The sequence below is a fragment of the Labeo rohita genome, chromosome 17 (genome assembly GCF_022985175.1).
Source record: "Labeo rohita strain BAU-BD-2019 chromosome 17, IGBB_LRoh.1.0, whole genome shotgun sequence".
Classification (NCBI taxonomy): Eukaryota; Metazoa; Chordata; class Actinopteri; order Cypriniformes; family Cyprinidae; genus Labeo; species Labeo rohita.
In genome coordinates, this window is record NC_066885.1 from 32,722,941 (window position 1) to 32,747,392 (window position 24,452).

General features: G+C 35.2%; 1 protein-coding gene across 1 annotated transcript; it reads left to right on the forward strand.

Moving 5' to 3' along the window:
• Nucleotides 1-16,284: 16,284 nt before the first annotated feature.
• pax1a (paired box 1a) lies at nt 16,285-20,591 on the forward strand. Its single transcript, XM_051132755.1, has 5 exons — nt 16,285-16,535; nt 16,905-17,534; nt 18,471-18,604; nt 18,942-19,152; nt 20,030-20,591. The coding sequence occupies exons 1-5, from the start codon at nt 16,532-16,534 to the stop codon at nt 20,119-20,121; spliced, it is 1,071 nt and encodes a 356-aa protein (XP_050988712.1). The 5' UTR covers nt 16,285-16,531; the 3' UTR covers nt 20,122-20,591.
• Nucleotides 20,592-24,452: the final 3,861 nt, after the last annotated feature.

A 24,452-nucleotide genomic window follows, 5' to 3' on the forward strand; every position in this document is an offset into this window, starting at 1 on the left:
TACTTAGTATAAAACAAATGCATTTTAAATCTATTACTTTTTCACTAGGGATATTAGAGGTGCTTTGGTTTCCAAAAAATAAAAAATAAATAAATAAATAGCCTTACAGACGAATCACTTTTTATATTGTATATAACAATATAACAAACATCACTGATATGTTTCTACGTTGTTAGAACAGATATTTTGTCATCATTAAATATGTGTTTATATGATTTTTAAAATAAAATAAGATCACATGCAAAAACTAAATGTATAAAAATAAAGAAAGAAAAACAATGAAATCGAGCTACACTGTCATGGTAACATGTTTTTCCAATACTTTAAGTTATCAAAATAATTGAACAAATTTCTACTTCTGTTTGAAAACGTCTGATTAAATGAATTGTACATCCAATTTGATTATACTTACAAACATAAGACAGCAACTGAACTGAAAATTTCACGTTGAAGTAGGTGGAAATATTTCACAGGGATGACCTTTTGTGAATCTTGTAGCATATTTCACCTAATGCTCTGTCTCCTTTATAACCTGATTGCTATCATGTCATCACTCATACTGCCTTATTTAGACTCTCACTTGAGAATTTGATATGACAGCAGAAAGGGAAAGTTTTTTTTTCCAACCAGTGTGCAAATACCAAGCCCTTATATCCTGCTTAAACTCTTTCTATCACCTCTATCCTTTCTTTCTGAGTCAGTCCTTAGCTACTAAGATTGTTTGACCAAAATTTGCACAGTACACAATATACACACACATACACAGACAAAATTGTAGTTGGAGACTTTATGCTGCTTGAACTGTCTCAAAATAATTTATTTTTATGTTTATTGAAAGGTACAAAGAAAACACATAAAGTGAATCATTGACTTAATTATTGACTTGCCTAGTTGCCTGGGCTCCTGGTCAAGGAAAAATAAAAATAAAATAATAAATAAATAAATAAATAAAAGGTGACTTGATCCAAAACTTAACCACAAATTGAGAGACACAGATAAATCATTCTGTTTAACCTTAATCTAAATATTGTATCCTGTGATAATAACGTTAAACTGCATTTACACTGAGCCTCAAAAGACAGCAGCTTGATCAACAAGTTGGACAAGAACTGCATTTAGAGACTTGCCAAGCAATAAGACTTCATTTAAGAATAATTTCTCACATAAACTCATTACACACAGCTGATCTGTCACTGAAGAGAATCACAAAACTAATTTGGTCATGCATTGATTCAGTCTTTTAGCTCCACCATGAAACACACTTGTCACATGACATTCAACAACATGGTTAGCATAAAAAAAAAAGAAGTAATCAATATTACAATCGATATTGAAAAAAATCTTTTATGGTCATGAAATATTACAAAATTTTACATTTAGGGACAAATGTGACAACATAGGTATGTTGATGTTCATCAGGGAAAAGGGCTCCAGCATTCAATATATTATTAAATCTGAATTTAGATAACTAGTACTATACTAGTAAATACTAAAACATGTCATGCACATGACTAAAATCTAACTAAAAGTTTCATTATACAAAACTTTAATTATTTTGTGGGGGTAGTAATTATATTGTCATAAACCACAGGTAATGGCAAGGTTTCCTGGTGCAGTTACAAATAATACTCAGATAATCATAATTTGCATTGTACTTTAACTAGCAATGGATTAATGTCAGTTTCCCAAAACAAGCATGTAGCTGGTTCATTAAAGTGTGTTATTACAGGATGTGTCTGCTATAAAAGGTAAACCTATTTATTACCTATGTATTTTTCTATATGTGAAATGGTAAAGCTTTAGAATGTGGAAATACTGAAATATCCAAAAAGAGCTGGTAAAACATACATTTCAATAACATATTTCACTTCACCAAATTAAATCTGAAATGAATGGAAACATTTTTGCGTCTAGTTTGCAATATGCATACAGTTCAGATGCACTGAACTATAACTCCCCACCCCCAAACACACACACACATACACACCTAATCACGCAATGCACCAGCACTTTTACAGCTGCCTTCTCTTTTGCGTACTGTTTGCACTACAATGTAAATATATTTAAACTCTCATGTGCGTGATGTCTTCATTTGACGTATTGTATCTTATTTATTTTTAATACTAGTCTTAATACGTGTCATGTTGTTGTCTTACACTGCGGGTCTGAGGGAAAAGAAATTTCAATTAAATTTCAAAACTGTATGTCCTGTACATAAAGCAAAATTGACGATAAGGTTCACTTTGACTTCAGCTAAAATTCGGCTAAAATATAAATAATAAATAAATAACTTTAAGGTTGGTTTAGCTCATTTACATGCATCTTTCTGCCAGTGCCTTTGTAAATAAGCTACTTTCTTTCAATACAGCTGCTATATTGAGCCTTGCCATTTAAGCATTGCAGATTTTTTTATTCCTCCTTTACTGTCTCTGGCTGAACAAGGACAAAGCTTGATCAGTATGCAGGAGTATTTTTCCCAGACATGAAAATAGTGTAAACGTACTATCAAATTAGATTTTTTTTTTCTTTTTCTAATATCTTGTTGACAGTGTTGGGGAAAGTTACTTTTAAAAGTAATGCATTACAATATCACATAACTTCTTAAAAAGTAACTAATTACTTAACTACAGTAACATCATGTTTACACAGAACACACAACACCTCTGCACTTGCTCCTGATTTCTTTCAGCATGAAGAAAGGAGAGTTATTAGTCAATACATGGGAAAACAAAGTAACTGGTGTTACTTATTTGAAAAAGTAACTCAAATATTTCCTTCAAAATTAAAATGTAATGCATTACTTTACTAGTTACTTGAAAAGCGTTACTTGTACTGTGTTGCTTGTAATGTGTTACCTCTAACACTGCTGGTTGATACGTAAATCTTATTTTAACTTAAAGGCTGATGTGTGTAATTTTCTGGATGTTAAAATAATTCCTCTTATCAGAGTATGATGTGAAAAAACAAGTATAAGCACTGTACAGTAGGTCATTCATATTTCCCCAAAAGTGTAAACACTGTGGGCTGTGTGAAACTCAATTGACTCAATCAGTCAACAACACATGGAATCTGGGGTGGGACTACCTGTTTGACTGACCAATGGTGAAAAAGTGTTTATAAACACTAATTTTATTTTGCATGTTGTGTTTGTCCAGTGGCTCCAAAAATACACACTTCACCTTGAAGTTGCTCTCATATATAGCATTGTCTGGTTGGGGTATTAGTAAATAAAGACATTTTAAAAGTAATCCACATAAATCAGGCTGTTTCATTAGTCTTCTAAAGATACATTTTAAGGTCAGTTTATATGATGAACAGATTTAATTTAGGCTTTTATTTACATATGTATATTGATCAGTGCACATTACACAGAGCACATCAAATATGGTAAACTGAAACTAAAACATGCCTGACGCTCGAGAACCAATAAAGTTGTGGTCATGTCTCTTCAGAAGACTTGGAACAAATTGCACTATTCACAAAAATTACTTTTACAATATCTTAAAGCTTAAAAGTTTTGGTGGAATGGACTTCCATCAGTCGGCTATTATATCTCAGGTTTCAACAAAACAATATGTAAAAATATGGGTGAACCGTACCTTTATATAACAGACACACCCAAAATATGCAATGTGGGGGCCCTCTACACTGTAAAAAAGAAATCCATAAAATTTACAAAAAAAACAAAAACAAAAAAAAAACAGCAGCTGTGGTTGCCAGAATTTGACTGTAACAGCAATGTTTTAGGTTTTGCGGTTTTAACTCTAATTCACATTTAAACATCATAGTTTTATTAACTGATATAATGTTAATGTACCAACTTATTGAAGTAGTAAAATCTGTTTTGTACCTTTGTAATACACTGATAACCACCAAACGCATATATTATACTCACTGTTTTTCACTTCCAAAAATGGTATAGTGCCGTTACTTTTTTAAGTTTATACCATACAATTACATGCAATGTCCAGTACAGTTTTTCACCATATCCACCTTATTTTTCAATGCAGAAGTAAGCTGTTTTCTGGTAATGTGTTAGATGTTCGGTTCATAATCCGCCATAGGGAAATAACGAGAAGAATACTGAAGTACAGTAAACGGTAAAACAGTTTGCACTACAAACCAGTGTGTTCATAATTAAGATATTACATTAAAATAATATGGTAAGACACCAGTTTGCAATATCAAGCAGCAAAACGAGCTTTTTATGCAGCTAAAAATAGCTGGAAGTGGATGAGATGGAAGCCAGACACAAAAATGTACAAATGGCTGCACCCACTCTTATGGGAAAAATAAGGTGGATATAGTAGGGGAATTTACCGTTAACCATTTAACTTTTTTTTTTTTTTTCTGTAGGATTTTTACAGTCTTTTACCATTGAATTCATGGCCATTTTTTACAGTGTAGGAACTAATTTCCTAAGTTGTTTATTGTCATTTACTTGCATGTTTGCAAGCTTCCTATGAAGTCATTTTAGCCTAGTATATATACTATACAAAATATATCCAGAATTTTTAACAACTTTAGAATTTCAGCTTTTGAACTGTAATAATGATTGATAGTAAATCGCATGAGTCTTATTTAATAATTAGCATAATACCAGGCACAAAGTACACACAGTAACTGCTGAGTAACTGAAGGCTGCTGTTAAGTCATTAATGATGTTGGTATAGGCCTTTACCTGTAGATACCCAGATTACCAGCAGTGTGCTGTCATCTTCCATCAAGGCTCGCCTTACACCTCTCCTTAAGGAGAAAGGATGATGTATGGGTCTCTGTGCTCTGAGCTTTTAGAGATTACCAGAGTTTAAATTCTAATATCAGTTTGTCACTAAAAGAAGACTTTGGTAGAGCAGAAGAGTAGATGCTGGCCCAGTCTTGTGTCATCCGTGTCACTTAATTACGTAACTCAATGTTTTACTTCAGAACAAAATGTTTCTATGTGTGTGCAAATGTATATGAGAGGGGGTACTGTACCGAAAGATTGGGTTCACACTGACAAGCCCAGACTGGCTTCTGGCTCTTTCTGTCTTCACTCAAAAGAAACATGTTTTGCTACCTGCAGTTTTTCCCCCCATTTCGCCCTCTGAAGAATAGTTCCATGTCATCTGCCTTGCAAAGAGTGGAAATCCCCTTGTGCAGATGAATTTGTATCATTTATTTTCTCAACAAGATCTTTGAATTAGGAATTCACTAGTGAATATCAAAAGTTAACATTTTGAAAAGCAGCAGATTTCACCAAGTGGAACGTCTTGTCATGTACATCCTCCTAAACTGCCAGTTGCTGGTTTACATCCCAAAGCATAAAAGAACTGTAAAAAAAAAAAAAAAAAAAAAAAAAAAAAAAAAAAAAAAAAGGAAGTTGTTAGTAAATACTGTCACTTTAAAACTGTATATGGCATGAAGTCTTGATAATAGAAATAATCGATTCACAGACAAGCAAGTGATTTTAAACAATTCTAATATAATTAATACAGTAAACAGCTCCTGCAGTCAACCACTGAGATACAGTTAAACCATGTTTATTCAAACATGATTTATATTTTAAAATTTTTAGCTTAACTGCATGTTTGCCTTAAAACAGTGGCTGCACAAATGTGTTTTTTTTGGCAAATTAGGTATAGGATTTTTCCAAAAAATGATATTACATTTATTTAGCATTTTCCTCCACAAGAGTGAAGTTTGATGAATCCATGTGTGACTGCACAAACAAGCTGCCATTATGTGAACATGGGGCTTAACATATGCAGCTTTCAACAAATCGTCCGAATGACAGACGACTAGCGGCACAGGTTTGTGTGTATTTCAGGAAGTCAGTAGCCCTTTTATGTGAAACATGGAAGCAAGACCTATGCTGAACACCCAAAACAAACCCATGGCTTGGGCCGGCTGGCACCCACACAAGGGCAGAAATAAGGGATGGTATTTATATATGTCTGGCAGAAGCCTGAGAATGGTAAGCGTGGAATTTCTGCATGCACAATGTGTCAAAATCAGGCCAATTTTGAGCTCCTTATACCCACAAAATTTGTAATAGCCAGTTATCATAAATGTGTGTATATATATATATATATTTGTTTTTTGTTTTTTTGTTTTTACATCACAACATTGCTATTGTAGTTAGAACCTAAATACAATTTGGTGCCATTTACCAAACCATGAACATTTAAAACCAAGGCGATGTCTACACTAGGGTTGTTTATACAGTAGGTTGTTTGTAGGATAGGAACTGAAGGACAACTGATGACTGGTTAAACATTTTCCACCACTAAAAGCTACTAATTCTTTCTGAGATCTGAGCTTGTTTAACTTACTTTTTCTTTAAAATTCCAATGTCACAACTATGTTATTATACTGGTTACACTGATATCCAGTGTGGCCTTCAGATGAAGACACGAGGTTCTCATAAGCTCATTAATCTTGAAAGGAAAAACTGTCAAAACCGTACACTGCCCCTATGCCTGACATAAAAAAGGCATTTTTATGGCCTTGATTTTGGTTTGGAGGAAAAAGTTATCACACAGCCTGTCTATACAGTAGATCTTGTGATTTTTACAATGTTGAAATGAGTTTCTTTACTAATGGATACAAAACAACACAAATCTTCTAGATAAAGCATGTGGAAATTGAACAGTCCTTTGAACTGAGTTACTGAATCATCAGGTCAATATATAACTATTGGAATAAAAGTTATTTTTCCTCCAAGCTGATGAACAATAAAAACATTTACATCTAATCAGAATCCACCCAACTTTAAAGAGCTTGTCTTGAGCATTTATGACATAACTGCAGTGTGAGCTTATAGCCTAATAAACAGAATGTTACCATGACCTGGTGTGCATGCTAATTTTCGAAATTGGTGTGAATGGGCCTTTACTGTTTAGTCTTCTGAATGTTTCAGCCATTAAAGATGATCTGGGGTGTGTTTCCCGTACAAGGACGTAACTCGCTGATTAACCTCCATAGTACGATGAACTGTTGAGGAAACAAACTAGCTAGTCACAGACATTATAGATCTATAGTTGAACTATAGACATTAGTTCAACAATGTAGGGCCGTTGTTAATGACGTCACCGAGTAATAATTTATGCTATTTAACTGATTAGAGATCTCTAAAATGCAGTTATATTGAACATGGCATTTAGTGACTAATTTACCATTTTTTGTTCTCTGTCATTTCACTTTATTTGATGTTTGATAGCGGGTTCCCTTAGGCATTTATGCGCATGCGCACTGTTCAAAAACCGTGCTTGCAGAGTATGTGCAAAAATACACATTAAAATGCATTTATGTTTAGATAGAATGGAAGATATAGATTGTACTGCATGTTAGCCTGCTTACTGTGCCCAAGAGCATAATTTATTAAACCTATCTGTCTTACTAACAAACTATGCTAGTAACCACAGGTCCAGTGGTGCGTTTCCCAAAAGCATCGTTAGCCAACTATGGTCGCAAGTTCCGTCGTTACCAACATTTGTTTCCCGAAAACATAGTTCAAACGAACATTCGCAAACAGCGTCACAAACTTACGTTGTTGGAACTACAGCTCTTGACCTGTGGTTAGAAGCATAGTTCGTTGATAGTAAAACATATGGGCTCAATAAATTATGCTCTTGGGCACAATATGCAAGCTAGCATGCAGTGCAATCTATATCTTTCACTCGATCTAAATATAAATGCATTTTAATCTATGTATTTTTAAGCTTCCTCTGCAAGCGACGATTTTGAATATTGCGCATACATGCCTACTGGACCCCCGGGGTATGACGTAAGAGGGAACCAGCGATGAATCAAACGTCGAATAAAGCTTGAAAATGATGATAAAAATATTCACAATTTTGTCAATTTTATCATCCTGAATGGCAATTTTTCATTCATAAATGTAGATTGTCAAAATCTCCTCCTTTATACAAGGTTTTCTCTAACAAACTCACCTTTTTAATGAAGTCACTTAAAATTGTGAAAAATATAAAAGCTACGTCTATTGTAAGTTATTACGAATCTGTATTTGGCGTCCTGTGAATGTCTTCCTTTTTGTTTTTGTTGATGCCTGTTGTTATAAAAAAAAAAAAAAAAAAAAAACAACGTCGAATAAAGCGAAATGACATGGAATAAAAAATAGTAAATTGTCATCAGGTGCCATGTTTAATATAGCTGCATTTTAGAGATCTCTAATAGGTTAAATAGCATAAATTATTACTCGGTGACGTCATTAACAACGGCCCTACATTGTTGATCTAATGTGGTTCAGACGACGGAGATGCGACAGTGTTCGGGAAACAGTCGTGGCTAGCTGGTTTGTTTCCACAACAATGCATCGTATTATGGAGGTTAATCAGCGAGCTACGTCGTTGGGGTGCGTTTCCCGAAAGCAACTATGGTCGTAAGTTCCGTCGTTACCAATAGATTTCAATGGAACTGACTACCATAGTTAGCTTACGATGCTTTTGGGAAACGCACCCCTGACCACTACTTTGTTTGTGTGTGTTGATGTTGTCCTAAATGTTGTTTTAGCATAATTATGTACTGTCAACTGTCTTTCAGTTTAGTAAAAATGAATAGGAAACAAACTTAGGAATCGCATAGGGGTTTAAAGGTTTTTTATGAGTCAGTTAACATGTTTGTTTGAAGTGAAACTACTTTATTAGTCAGAGGAACAGCTTTGTTGACGCAATTCCTGTTCGCGCCGCAAACAAAAAAATTATATCACACAATTTTCATGTTTTGTCCTCTTATCCCTGCGTGAATACAACGTGAAAGAAGCCTGGGGTGAGCCGGCGCCAATAGCCTTGTGGTTAGTGCGTCAACATATAACGCAACTGTGCCCATTGGCGACTCGAGTTCGATTCCCGCCTCGAGGTTCTTTTCCGTTCCCGCTCCCCTCTCTCCTCCCAGCTCTTTCCTATCATCTCTCTACTGTCCTATCGCAATAAAAAGCACAAAAAAGGAAACCTTAGGTGTGTTTCCTGTGGAATGGTGTAATTCCTTCACGGCACTACACAGACTTGAAGCAGGGCATGCCGGTTAGAGCTAAACTGATTAAGTTTGCTACTGTTGGTTTGTTTGTTTTACTAAGTGGTCAGTGGAGGAGATATTCGCAAAAAATTTCGCAAAGCATTCTACATGTTTAAGTATCAAGAGAATAAAAAAGCTTGCTTTCTGATATCCATGTAAATAAACTAAAATAATAAAATAAACCGAATGATCTTAAACTGATTAATTAGTAGATACAATTACCACAAGTGATTTGTCATTAACAAAAATGATCAGTTGTTGAACTGCCTTATTGAACAAAGGTCATTCAGACAACGGATATGCAACAAAGTTACTTCAGCTTTGAAAAACAATCATGCCTAGTTAATTTCTCTCATGGTTAATGTGTGTTGTGCAGTCAAACTATAAATAAAGCAAAACAGTCCTTACAAGAATAATCTGATACCAATCCGATCTGGAACCAATTAAGTAGCGTAAATTTTTATTCCACCACCTTTAAAGGCTTTTTGGCCCTCTAGCGGTCAATAACTACAACTACATGTGTCTTGCGGAAGACATTGTTTTGGTTTTGCTTAGGCTCTGCGCGGATGCATGCGGTTTTTCATTGAGCACCGATGTACATACACATGCAAATCTATAAAAGATGTCCTCTGAACAGGTCAGTGGGATAATTGGTAACATTCATGTTTTAAAGTAATGTCCTAACAAATGTCTTTTTAACATTTTTTAAGGTGTCCTTGTTACACGTTACATGTGCTTACTATTATAATAACAAATTAATCATGCATAATTACATTTAAGTAACCCTAAAACGAACCCTAATGCTAACCCTAACCATACAGAAGTAGCTACATGTAGTTAACTAATATTACTTAGCACTGAAATGTATAATTACACTGTGACTGGGAAGCTATAAAATAAATTGTTCCCTAAGTTTCCAAGTTGTTAGCATTTGACATAATTGCTAATAAGGTAAAAAAAAAAAAAACTGCTGGATATTCTGGCCAAATATACAATGGCAGTAGGCTGTAATGTATAGATTGTCATTAGGTATGTTTTCTACATGCACTAATTTTCCTGGTGCCACTATTTTGGTAGTCCATTTGATAGATATTCTGCTACATTTAACTTTGCAACTACTTGTCTACATGTAACATCAACTACCATTTGACAATTAGTATACTATATGCTTAATATCTGCCAACACTTTTTTTTTTTTGTAGGGCCCCCAACATTCTGCTAACTATAAGTAACATTGCACGTACACGTCAACTTATTCTACTTACCCTAACCAAACACTAACCTAACAGCCTACTAATACTCTAATAAGAGTTAGTTGACATGCAGCTGCCAAGTTACTTATGGTTAGCAGAATTTCTAAAGTGGAGTATTCAAATAAAGTTTTGCGATTTTCGTCAGTCCAAATTAATACAATCCGATTTTGCAGTCCGATTCACATTTTCCATATTCCGAACCAAACTTGAGCCTAAGTCACAGAGTTCAGAACTGAAGAAAGCCTCCGCCAGGGGTGTCGCTAGTGGGAGGAAAAAGATGAGAGAGTGCATAGGGCACAGAGGTCTGTGGGGCCCGCTTATTATACCCTACCCATACGTGACAATTGCGACCCCAAAAGTGTGATTATTGCAAACATTTATTTGTGGTGCTGGCCTGCTGGCTTTCCATTAGAAGTATATTATAGTAATTATATTTGTTTTTATAAACTGAGAGATTATGATTTTCTCACCTAAATGAGAAGGCATTTCACTACATTACAAAAACTACACATGGAAGAACATTTCTAGTTCGTAAAGCATTTTCAGCTACATTCATAAAAATATATATTTATTAATACACATCTCAGCTGTTGATCACAAAAAACATAATTTGTTAAAGGGGTCATTGGATGCCCATTTCCCACAAGTTGATATGACTTTTAGGGTCTTAATGAAAAGTCTATAAAAATTCTCAATGGTTGTGTAAAACAACACCCTTCTTACCTTGTCAAAGCTCTGCAAAAATCATAGCCACGAAACTTGCTAACTAGCACGTTATTAGGAAAGGTGATTGCAGAGATTCATAAAAAAAAAAAACCCTTATACTCACTTCTGCTGTAGGTAAAGCTGGATCACAAATGATTTGCGCGAACATTTATGTAGATTGGGAGGCGCATTCCTTTCACAAACAAACGTAATCCACTGCGTCTTCAGCGGCTCAGATTTTGGGAGTAAATGACGATCACTATGTTCATTATTACATCCACCAACACAACACCTCAATCACACAATCAGAGATATTCTAATTTACATCCCTGCTCCAGCATGGAAACAATGGAGGTGGGACTGTTACAGCTAATCTCTGAGGTAAGACCCTCATGTCAATCAATCGTGGGAGCGGCCTCTGTCGGTGTGATGCCACAATGACAGGCATCTGAGAATGGCTCGATTTGAAAAAGGGGATATTATTTTTACAGATTAATTAAAAACCACTGCATGGATTTTAATCATTTTGACATACACTGCCAACACACAATAATGTTCAAAAACATGTAAAAGTGAACTTTGCATCCAATGACCCATTTAAAAAATACATCCCTTTACTATATGCTTAACTTTCCCATTACAAAGGCCTTTCAAGAGCTCACTTGGTCTTTCCAGATTTGTTCTTCTGCCATTTTTGTAGAGTCTGATAGTGCTCTTAATTGCTTTGACAGAACATTGCATAATGTCACTGATCAAGTTTCTGCATCTGTCATTTTTGGAGTGCACGTTTGAGTGCACGTTTTGTTTACCCCACTTTTGCTCACACCCACATACACACATTTCGTAGCAAATTCACTTTTATTCTCTGGTAGGTTCCCAAACCCAAGCAGCTAGTCCTAGTTTTAATATGGCCAATACTTGTCCAATTCATATCAAATCCAATTCACAATTCAATGCAAAATGAATAGAGTATATCAAGATGTGTGTGTCATCTATTTGGCAAAAGCTTAGTAGAGGTACATCTAAAATGCACTTGGTATTATTTCAAAAAGTTTGTTAGCTAATAATTTTGGCATGTTCATCCATGTGTTGGATACTGCCTCACCCACTGAAGCAATTAGTCACCCTTTTTCCACATGAGAAACATTTTTGTAAAGGTCATAAACAATTAACCAGGCTTTACACTGGCACACACATTGCTGAACTTGGGGTGGAGCCTTCAAACCATAAAACGGGCTGCCTCTGCTCTCTACAGTCTCTCAGTTCACAATTTCAATAAACTCTTAATGGAAACCTTTTGTCTTTTATCGAAGAGGTCATGAATGGATGCTAGTACTAAGTTATGTTCAATGTGTTGCCAACTTTTTTTTTTTTTTTTTTTTTTTTTTTCATATTCGGTTCACTTTTCTAGAAGACATTTTGCACGATGTTTTTGACACAACTGAAATGAAATGAGGAATTAAATCATCACATTTTTTTTTTTGGGTACAGAGAAGCATGTCAACGAATCAGTAAGATAATTTAAGGAAGTGTATGACTCTTTTTATTTGTTTTAAACTATGAAGATGTCCAAAGACAGTCTATTTTATTGAATGTTTGCTAACAAGCTGTCTGTTTTAGAGTTTTAAAACCTCTCACAGTGACCCTGGGGATTTTACGGTATGAATTATAGATAATATTTCGTACACTTATAGGCTTTGTGTTCTTCACCCCATGTTGATTCTCATCTGTTGACAGCACGCAGTCCAGGCCTAGTCTAATAATTTCCATATAAGCAATGAGATCACAAAACTCACAAACACTAAATCAAAACCTGAGCCACAACGGGTCTTTAATAAAACTGTCCATGCATGGACGGTCCATATAGGGATAAAAGAAAGCTAAGACCATATCAAATCAGAATATACTTCGTAGTCGTAGGCATCTGTGATTTAAACGTTTTAATACCAAAGTTTTTTGTATCATTTCAATAGCTATACATGTTTATAGCTTTGATAATCATAACTGAGAAATAAATAATATCAGGTGTTTGAGGTTTCTTAAAGTATTCATCAAGTTGACGCTGCAGACGTTTCTGCAGAAATTTTTGACTCTGAATAAATATGCGCAAAAAAACAAAACAAAACAAAAAAAACCTCGTATCTGATTTAACCCATAAAATGCATTTTTGCTGTTATAGTAATGCATATAGATTTGCATTATTAATGCATTTTGATTTAGTATGTAGTCTTTTTACATTCAACTGAACCAGTTAATTTAGATGTTACAAGTTGTGTAGATTAACAATTTATGATGATGATGATGATTAATAATAATATGTGAAAATAATAGTACAAAATAAAACTAGCGGTATTTCAACTTTTAACAGATTTTTAACAGAAGTTGTTATTAGGTAATAGAATCGATGAAAGACTACATGAAAGACCAGAGAGATCAGTCTGTAAATACTTTTTTCCAAAACCAGACATCAGTTCTATTTTCAGTTTGGCATTGTCCAGATAATGGGCGAGAAGGCACACCTTTTATCGTCCTATCCTCCTATCATGCTTGTATTATCTTACAACATCGGTCTTTATCTGTGAATTGGAAAAGTGAAAATGACCGGCACTGAATGATAGCAGACAGATAGTTTATTTAATTTATTTAAGGGGAGTGGGTAAATATCATAAACAACAACAACAACAACAAAAAAAAAAAACAAAACAAAAAAAAAAAACCTATATGAAAAATTAATGAATTAGTAATAATAATAATAATAATTTGAAATTATACAGGCACCAGTTCGACGCGTTTATTTAATCATTCTTGATCCTTTATATTATGCGCCAAATGAAATCCGGTGCTAGTTATCACAGTTACTAGCTGTATTTTAAACACTGAATATAGCCAACGAATCAAAAAGACTTGACAATACTTGTTAGTTCATTATATTTCTAAAGGAATGCATGATGTTGTGAACGTATACAGGTGTCATGTTTAACTTGGTTACCTGTGTGATTACTGCTGAGGAAAAAAAATGGTGGCTGTCCTGTTTACTTTCTTAATTAAAATTATATGATTCACTGGATTAAACATTAGACAATAACACCACAAAGATGGGTTTCTTTTCTTGTTTGAAAATTGCCATCCCTATTTTTAACAAAAGCGTTACTCGCATTCATTATTTTTTTAGTGAATGTCCAAACAATGTGCAAATAATATACAATATTTGATTTTTTTTTTTACATAATATTATTTAAATTTGACATATTATGCTAATAAAAGAGATTTTAAAACATCGCAGCGGGCCTACAGGCTTGTGTATAAAGAAATACAAACAGTGATAAAATTCATCAAGGACTTCAGAATAGTTTAGTGGTATTTATTTCTTACAAATGAATAAAACATAATTGCAAAGAAGGATGTGAAGTTGTGCATTATAAAAATGCGGCATGTTGTCATTATTGTGCGTATGCTGCATGTGAACTGTAAGGATAAAAAGTGAACTGTATTATCACTGTATTATTAGCCCCTAAAATACGTCGCAAGTCACGAAGAAAGAAAGAAAGAAAGACCGGGAAACAATGGTGCGACCACATTTTCGTTTCACACCATTAAAACTATTCAAGAATTTTTCTATGTATTAACATTTCAAACTGAACAAGTTGGAATTACCGACATCACAGCAGTAGTCATAGCAATGGGCTACAATCCTTTGCACGTATCGCCTTCACGTAATATCTTAATGTAAAAAATAAAGCTGGTAAAGCTCTGTGCGATGAACTTGCATACCTGAAAATCCTGCGCAAGACACCAGTGAAGAGAGTTCTTCGTCTGCATGTTTCACGAATGTTCTCTTGAAGCAAATTTCGATACCCGTTTTTCCCTGCTAACCTCATTGTGTACCCACATAATCTGACTACAAAGTGTAATTGCCTAATTTATCCAGAGGAGGGAGACTTTTGGCTCTGTGCTCTCAATGTGTCTCAATGTGTCTCAAGTTTCGACCACGACTTTAACCTGTGGGACTCTTTTGATGGTTTATTTCTGTCGCACAATACTCACCTTGACATGGCAACAATGCCCTAATTTACACACCGTGGGCATAGTTACAACACGTAGACTGTATGATGCTAATGTCTATAAATGATAACACTGTATTGTGGTGCTGTAGACTCTCTGCATATTCTCTGTCGCATGTTCTCACACAACAACAGCAGACTAAAAACTTTTGCCCACTGATTTCGTTTCATTAACCTAAGCGTTTCCCCCAGATGTTCTGTGATGATCTCGAAAGATGTTCTCCATGTGTTGAAGCTGGAGACTTGTGACCTACACACATGTACGGATAGTGACACCGCTTCTTGTTCTATTGGGTCGTCTGTAAACTTTTACAAGTGACATTTTGTGAGCTAATAAACTATACCTTCTTTACTTGCACAGGAAACTCTGTGAGCATGCTGTGATAGTGCTGGCCTTTGGAATCCAGTCAATACCCTATATAGTATATATAGTATTTATGTAACAAAGATATCGATTGCATTTGGGTCTTATTTGGAGCATGTGTGCTGATGAATTATGTTGGCCACGTTTCTATGTAATGTGCATTACATGGGTATAGCACAAGTGTTTGATAGTTTTTTTTTAAACTTCCACCTCCTCTCTCTTTACAACTCGTCAGTTCTAGCTTACAATAATGGAGCATTTCCATTGCTTGCCTATCAAATAAAAAGTTTTACTCCAGCGGCAAAGCAGACAACTGTTCATGCATAAAGACCTGTTTACGTAAGTAACATGTAAAGGTGACACCAAATTGTGTATGTTTAGTTGCTAGTGATGGTTCAGCCATCGGAAAAAGTATGAAATAAATAAGGTGCTTGGTATTGCAGAGATTCATTGTTATTCTCATTGGTAGCGGCACATGTCTAAATCATCAAACTTTCACTTAAAACAATTTTTGATCTGCAAAGGGGCACTTCATTCAGATTGTTTTCTATCGGATAGCAGATTTAGCGTGTAGACTATATACAACATACGTGCAGTACTCTTCCCAATAGGCTAACATACACTTCCCGTAACGTTGGTGCCTAAACAACTCTTCTGCTACTTAGACCACCTCTTTCTATATTCCATAATCGCACATATTGCTTAACGTATAATCAGTGTTGGAAATGCGTCAATTTTAAACGAAGCTTTGCTCTATCCTTCTAATCTGAATTAATATGTTGAAAAGGTTAAATTGTGCATACTGAATGGTACGCGCACACGTGCAGCCTACCCGAAGAATCCTGAACCAATGAAATCAACCCATCGCTCTCCGCGTAACCAGTTAGATTGACGTGTAGGACGCGTCAAATTAACTCCAGCAAACTTCACCCTGCGGGATCAGACAAATCCCTCTTTAACGGGAGAGGATCACTCGTATCCCATTCTACCCTAGACAAGTTTGGCATGTAGAAGTTTTGCAGCCGGAATAGACAAAAGTTTGTCGAAGTCTTCTGAACATCACAAATCTACTGCATGCTGCAGAGTTCAGCCATTGAGGGGAACAGTTTTAAAGACACGCATCGCAAGAGCAAATGGGTGAGATCTCGTTCACATCGGCATGCTTATTTTGCAGAGAGATTTTTTATTTAGACCAGAAATAACCGTAACGATAAGCCCCAGATTGGATTGACAAATGTTTGCTTTTGGTTATTAATATTTAAATAATTCGAGTAAAGCTACTGTACGGTGCCTAATTTTCAACGACTGTCTTATTAGGCCAACAATATTCATTATCTCTACTGAAAATTTCGAGTATTAAAAATGTTGGAGTAAGTAGAAAAGATGTCCATGTTCATGGAAAAATCCTCGATTTGCTTAAGCCACTGAATATGTACATGATGTGCCATGCTGTTTTACGGCATTTGTTTTCCATAGCGTAAGTTTAACGCCTTTTGTTTCTTACAGAGCAAACCTACGGGGAGGTGAACCAGCTGGGGGGAGTTTTTGTCAATGGACGTCCTTTGCCCAATGCAATAAGATTACGAATAGTGGAGTTAGCCCAGCTTGGCATCAGACCCTGTGACATAAGCAGACAGCTTCGGGTCTCCCACGGCTGTGTGAGTAAAATCCTTGCGAGATACAACGAAACTGGGTCCATTTTGCCAGGCGCAATCGGTGGCAGCAAACCACGAGTTACGACGCCAAATGTAGTAAAAAACATACGGGAGTACAAACAAGGAGACCCGGGAATTTTTGCATGGGAGATCCGGGACCGTCTTCTCGCGGACGGAGTATGTGACAAGTACAACGTTCCCTCGGTCAGCTCCATCAGCCGGATATTAAGGAACAAGATTGGAAACCTCTCCCAGCCGAACCAATATGAAAACGGCAAGCAAGCACCTCCGCAGTCCAGCCTCTCCTACAACCATATATACCCGTATTCATACCCCAATGCAATGTCTCCTTCCGGGACCAAAATGAGTAATCCTCCCGGTGTCCCTGTCACGGGTGGGCATGTAAGCATTTCTCGAGGTTGGCCTTCAGCGCACACGGTCAGCAATATACTGGGTATTCGGGCTTTCATGGATCCTTCAGGTGAGATTCATTGTACGTCTATAGGTTTAGACAAATCTTAACTGTACATCAAACGGTTACATTAGGCCTCATTATAGTTTGATTTGCGGTGCATACACAAAGCAAACTGACGAGGCCTATGCAATAACCTAGTGTGTGGTCTAATGCAAAAACTGAATTTCGAAACTATAGATAAAGGTACGTAAAGTTTTTTAAAATTTTGACATGAAATTTAGAAAACAGAGCTATCAGGACGTATTCTTGCGCATATACGAATAACCAAATAGGCCTTTGGGTTCTCGGTACTGTAAAAATGGGTAACCTGCAATTGTTACCTTAAATAGCTGTTTTTACCTATTTAAACCCATAAAATGATTTTGAAAATGTGTTATGTATTTATGTTCAATGATTTTTTAGACAATTTTTTTAGATGATTTTCTCACTCCAAACTGAGCAAATTACACTGTTTCAGATATTTTTTAAAAAAGGTTGTTTTTTAAATTATGTATATAAATACTGTGTTTATTCCCAAATTATCAGTTATAACGAATAAATCCACGCGTTATGTAACCCAAAATATAGAACATTTCACTGTAATATGCATTATTATAAACATGTTTTTGAAAATACTGTATTAGAATGTGTTATATGTTCTTATATTTAAGAATATATAACTTATGTATTGTCACTTTGAATAACTGATGATAATATATATATTTTAAAATCCATTTAAGCAAATATGCATGCGTGAATTTTATCAAGTTTAAATGTGCTGCACATTTGTGTCGAATGTGTGTTAAAGATAATTTAAATCATCCAATTACAAGGGAAATTATCACTGACATTAATTCCATAGGTAATTATACTGCTTGGACTAATTTTGATTTAGTTGCAAAACAAAGAAAAAAAAAACAACAACAGAAAGTTAAAATGCACTTAAATATTTTTTCCCTCTAGCTATTGCTAGCGCTGAAGGATACGCACCAAAAATGGAGGACTGGGGTAGTGTGAATAGAGCGACATTTCCCTCTGCTCATGGAGTCAATGGAATAGACAAATCAGCTATTGATGCAGACATAAAATACCCTCAGGTATCGTAGCAATTATTTTATTGTTTCAGATACAAACTCTGTTCAGAAATCATTTGAATGAGTCTGGATGTCATAGTTATCTTTTATGTTATTTTGTAATTACATAAATAAGTACTGTGTAATAAAAAAATAAAAAAAAAAAACGGCGTAGCCCACCTAAAATATAACTCGTTTTATAGAGCTGCTTATGCACTTTGTTACTAAAAATTCTGTTGCACGTATATTTATATGCAATGTAGCCATAACACGGAAATACAAAGTGTTACCTTATCTTTTTTTCTCTTTCTCTCTCTGCTTGCGCAGTGTTAATGTGCTTGTTTTTCTCCTAACCTTTCAGCCTTCGTCGACTTTGTCTAGTTATGTCCCAGCATGCGCATACTCTCCCTCCAACCAGTATGGCGTGTACAGTGGTCCAGCAGGCAGTTATGTGAGCCCAGGGCATCACTGGCAGGCCCAGGGCACCAGCCTCCCCCACCCTAGCGGTGGCGTAGCGATGCACCCGAGTGACATCCATTCTTCTATGGCGTTCAAACATGCACTGCGAGATGGTATGCACAATCATACTTTGATATCAGTCATATTTCAACTGTTGTCCATTATCGACTCCATATTTGCTTGTAGAGTGAAGTCTCCATGGACATCTTAACTGACTTCAAACTTAGTTTTTTGGCAATTTACTAACCTTTTTAAGATATTTATACACCTTTATACTTCTGGTGGCTAGATTTATATTATTATTCACGGTACTTTCTAAGTGCTAAAAAAGAAAAGAAAAGAAAAGAAAAGACAAGAAAAGAAAAGAAAAGAAAAGAAAAGAAAAGAAAAGAAAAGAAAAGAAAAACAACACCTGGGGAAATAAATAAAATCGGTTCCAACTTTCATTTAGAAGCCTGATTGGCTATTGTTCTCAACCAAACCATTAGGCATGCACATAAAATTGAGAGAGAATGAGGTCATGTAGGGTAACGTGAGCGGTGTAAGTATTCTGAGTTGCGGCCTATATGTTCACCAATATAAATAAATGGTTGGCCTCATTAACAGGCCTATGTAAATGCATTTCTGCTATTGATTAATGTCGTTGGCAATGCGTTTTAGCTTACTTTAGCAGAAGATTACAAATATTTTATTTTATTTTTTGTAATAAATGCTAAATAAATAAACGTAACCATAATGAAACATATTAGTCAGTTTTTGTAATATGTAAATATGCAAATGAGATTTCAAAACTTCTACTTCAGAATAGTTTGTAGTGAATGCATTTTACATCAAGTTTAACAGAGTGGCCTATTTTTGAAAATCGAACCGTCTTTTTGAACATGCCCCGACCCCATAGATTTACACTACACAAAAACATGCGTGATTGGATGTGTGGAGAGTTACGACTTGTTTTCTCTCTAAATATGTTCTCCTGTTTGTCCTCCACAGGAGACAGAAAACCACCGAGTCCCCTAAGCAAGCAGCAGCACGAAGCCTTGAGCAATATACACGGACTCAGCCTTTCTACCTCATCCTCGTAACAGCACAGATACATCAGTTTAGAAATGATCGCATTTCAAGAAAGCAAACCAAACCGTAAGTTCAACCAATGCACATCTTTCGACGGTGCTGTCCTGTTCGAGCCCGTGGCCAGCACTCTCTGAGAATAAGATCTTTGTAAAGCCGAATGAATGTATCCGACTTTGTTCTTTACTGTAACTATAACTGTCTCCAGGCTGCGTTGTTTGGTGGTTGGCTGTTTAACCATTATACTGTCAGACTGGGTTTCTCTATTCTATTTATGACAGCGACAGTATACCGGATGCAAAATGAGATTTGTCTTAAAGCTAAATCAGGCATCAGTACAAAAGAATTTTTAAAGAATGACAATACATTACATAGACCTGTACATTAAATAAACCCTATGTGAACAAAGTAATAAATTGTTAATGTAAATATGAAGAAAGCTTTAGTTATATATTTTTATAAATTCATGTGTAAATATGCTAAATAAAGGTATTGCATAAAAACCATCTGAAGTCAATATCGTTATTGTCTTTTATGAGAACCTAATTTCACTTCAAATTCTCGCAAAGATATACGGAGATTTCTTTAACAAAGTGTTTTTCTCTGCTCATTCTGCCTAGGGTTTTCAGTGCATTTATGTCCACTTTAAATTAGCGGCAAAAAAGTGCTATAACGTCTAAATATTTCCAGCAAGAGTGTTTCACGCAATATGCTCTGCACGGAGTGATAAGGCCATTTTGCTGTTTTCTCATGTGCGCTACTGAGCGTAATGGTGCTTGTCCGCATTTGGCGCCTCCAGTGATGCTATCTGTGTTGATGCTGGATCAGTGCCACACCGTGCAAAATATATTAGGATATATATATATTAGGATTATATAAATATATTTAGATATAGATAATCCTCGATAGACGAGTTTCTTAAAAAGGTTTTACAGTCATTTTGCTTACAGCATTTGTGATGAGTTTTGTGATGATATTTGTGATAGCTGAAGCTTGTTTGCAACCCCCCCGGCTCAGCATACAGATACAAATCTTCGAGTATTGTGCATAATCAAAAACTCTTTGCATAATATTTGACGCGATTATTTTTATTGTTACTAGGCCTACTACTATTAGTTAAATAATTTTAAAACTATTCTAACGGATACAAGCGATGTATAGGCCTTTTTTCTTTTGCATTTGATAAATGGTCTGGGTCATATTTCTCAAAAGCATCATAAGCCTAAGCAGATAAAAACAATAAGAGTAATAACCTTAGAGTTACATTACGCGTATGTTTCCCGAAGTTATGATTAAACTATAAAAGGTACTTGAAAATCGTCGTAGATCCACAAGCGTTTTGGTAAGCATAGTTTCTTGCAATCACCTGCAGGACAACGGTAACATTACAACTAAACTTAATACAGCTACAGTTACACTTCATGTAGCCTAAACATTATGGCTTTCATATCATAATACTTTATTTTGTACGTTTTCTTTCTGTAAAAAAAAATATTACTGAATCGATTATTAAAATGGATTCAAACAAATGCAGAAAAACAGGAACTAAATAAAGCGCCGTACTTGGTTTATACGAAATTGGTTTAAACAAAGTAGTAGCATGACTGGTGCATATAAATAAAATTCAGTGGGAGAAGACATGTTCAATGACTTGCAGTGCTGAAACAACTGCCGTATATTGAACACGTCTTCATGACGAAGCCATTTTCCTCCTCTTCCTATATATGACACCCAAAGGCCTCTCGCCCGCGCTGGAGCGTTGGTCATTGCTGTCCCCATCACTGTGGGGGAGTAAAGAGCACCTCTGCATTGGTTAACACTGGCATTCATTGACACGAAATGTGCACACGGAAAACGGAGACTATGATAAAAGTACATAATTTCCAAATTGTATGTAATCAGTTAGGAATTAATTGCTGAGAAAATAACTTTAAATATTTACGGGGGAATATAAATTACAAATATTTTACACAAAACTAATAGTTACCGTCTATAATATCACAATGACAAACAACTGGCATTTCAGCTGTGGGTAAATTTATAGGAAAGGAACGAACGCTGGTACCCTGACACACAGAGAACCCCCTTTTAAGAGCCAAGATACATCGGTGGCCGGTGTTATTAATATAAGAAGACGTTTTATAAACGCCAAATATGATGTCTAGTGTGAGAAAAGCTACATTGCACTTTGCACTATATATACACATACATATATATATATATATATATGTGTGTGTGTGTGTGTGTGTGTGTGGTGTTTGAAATTTGATTGATGGAATCATAGCAGTAGTTAATACTGAATTTGCTACTGGATAACAAATCGCCAGATTCTATCAATATTAACTGTCAGTGTCGGTTCAAACATCTAGGCTATCCGAACCCGTCCGAATTTCGAATAATATTGTCTTGTGAAAACGACACAGAAATCACAACAAAAATGACACTGAACAGCAGTACACGACTTCATTATACCCCGTTAATAACATTAACGCAACAATAACTACAACTAAAATAAATAAATAAAAACGAGTGAATGATCGAAATACCAAAAGCTTAATTTACTATAGACACGCTAGCACGACTAATGATTTAAGCATGCAATGCAAAAATTTAAATAGTTGATGTTATACGGCGTAGGATCGTTGTTCAACGTGGAACATACTCACGCAAGCTTATAAAATGTGGTTTTTCTAGTTCTGCTCTGTAGTTAGTATAAAACTGAAAAAAGTGTCACAACTGTTAGCTGAATGAGAATAAAAGTAAAAGATCGGTGTCACAGATGAATGTTTTTCAGTCCATTTAATTTTCGTAAAAGGTGATCTTTTTTGCCGCCAAATCAACAGTTAGAATTTTAATTCGAGTTCAAGTTCTGTTATGTTCATTTCTGGGCTTTCTGTAGCAGTAATGTACTAGAGACTCAGCCTGATGATTTCACGACGGAAAGATCTCTGCTACACGTCCCTGAAACATTGCTGACACTCTATGAATGCATGTACTGTACTTTCCTGCCATATTAGGCACTTAAAGTTTTCATTGACACTATAGACTTAAGACTCTTACTGAGCAACCTCTAAACATAACTCAGTGTATGGGAATAAACATAAATTGTAGCGTTTATTTTCAGTTCAGTTTTTCAGTTTTTTAGCAGACCTCAAAGGCGACTTTTATTCCACCTTTCTTAAAAACAGTTTATCTATTTATATGCCATGGTTATTACAATTATTGTAATAATTGTTTTATTATATTGTTGCTTTTCAAAGAAAAAAAAAAAAAAAAAAAACAGTGGGAACAAAATTTTCTCTCTCTCTCTCTCTCTCTCTCTCTCTCTCTCTCTCTCTCTCTCTCTCTCTCTCGATTAAATTATCATGATGGAATACATAATTTGATAGTAGTAAATAGTGTAATTTACAATAATTTATACTCTGGAAATTCAGGACCTTAGTAGATAGAGAACAAGCAAAATCCATTTGAAAAATCTTTTTATTTTAAATACTTCTTTTTTTTTTTTCAATCTAGTAGTGCCAGAAATGTAATGTTAAAATAACCTCTGCCATCTCTTCCTCACTTTTAAATTATTTTTACTTCCTTAGATGTATAAAGACATGTTCTCACACTGAACAGTTAAAGGTGCTGTAACTGTAGTCTAATACCTTCTGTCATTTCATGCACTTGTCTGCATTAAAGGGTCATGTCCAAAATCACAGAGATTTTTGGGCTAACAGTTGAGATAGTGTTGCTGCTGTGAGCTTTGAAAGTGATTTGATCTATTTCTTTGTATTGTTACAGCAAGATCATGGTTCTTTTCCCAGGGAATACATGAATTGTTAAAATGTATTCTTTGAATGCAATGTCAGCTTTGGAAAAAAGTGTCTGCCAAATGCATATACGTTGCTGTTATGTTGGTGCTGTTAGGACCTAGTCACAGTGTTACAGTTTTTAAGCATGGTACATTATTTATTTATTTAGTTGTTAAGGTAGCTGTTTGCACTTTATCAGGTAATTTAATTGCTTTACAAATTACATACAAAACACTGATTTCAGAAACAAAACACCTAGAGTGCAGAATAATGTTTAGAACAATTTCAGTAAAAAAAGAGAAAAACCTGTATAGGTTTTAGTTAAAATCTTGTGATTGATAAAATAATATTACAAAATAAAGTAAAATGGCAAATCCAAAAGCCCTTTCCTGTCAAATTAACATGGCAATGGGTTGGACAATGCTATTAAAATCTATTTTGTACCTTTAGCATATATTGAAAACCACCTTAATAACACAGGTGGTAAACGAGAAAGCCGCTATAATGAATCCAAGTGCATCACAAGTAGCATTTCCACAATCTCAAGC

Bases quoted from the DNA above. Each gene is read 5' to 3' on its own strand.
- pax1a (XM_051132755.1), top strand. The intron at 17,535-18,470 runs GTGAGATTCATT...TTTTCCCTCTAG, and splicing joins GGCTTTCATGGATCCTTCAG to CTATTGCTAGCGCTGAAGGA. The intron at 19,153-20,029 runs GTATGCACAATC...TGTCCTCCACAG, and splicing joins CAAACATGCACTGCGAGATG to GAGACAGAAAACCACCGAGT.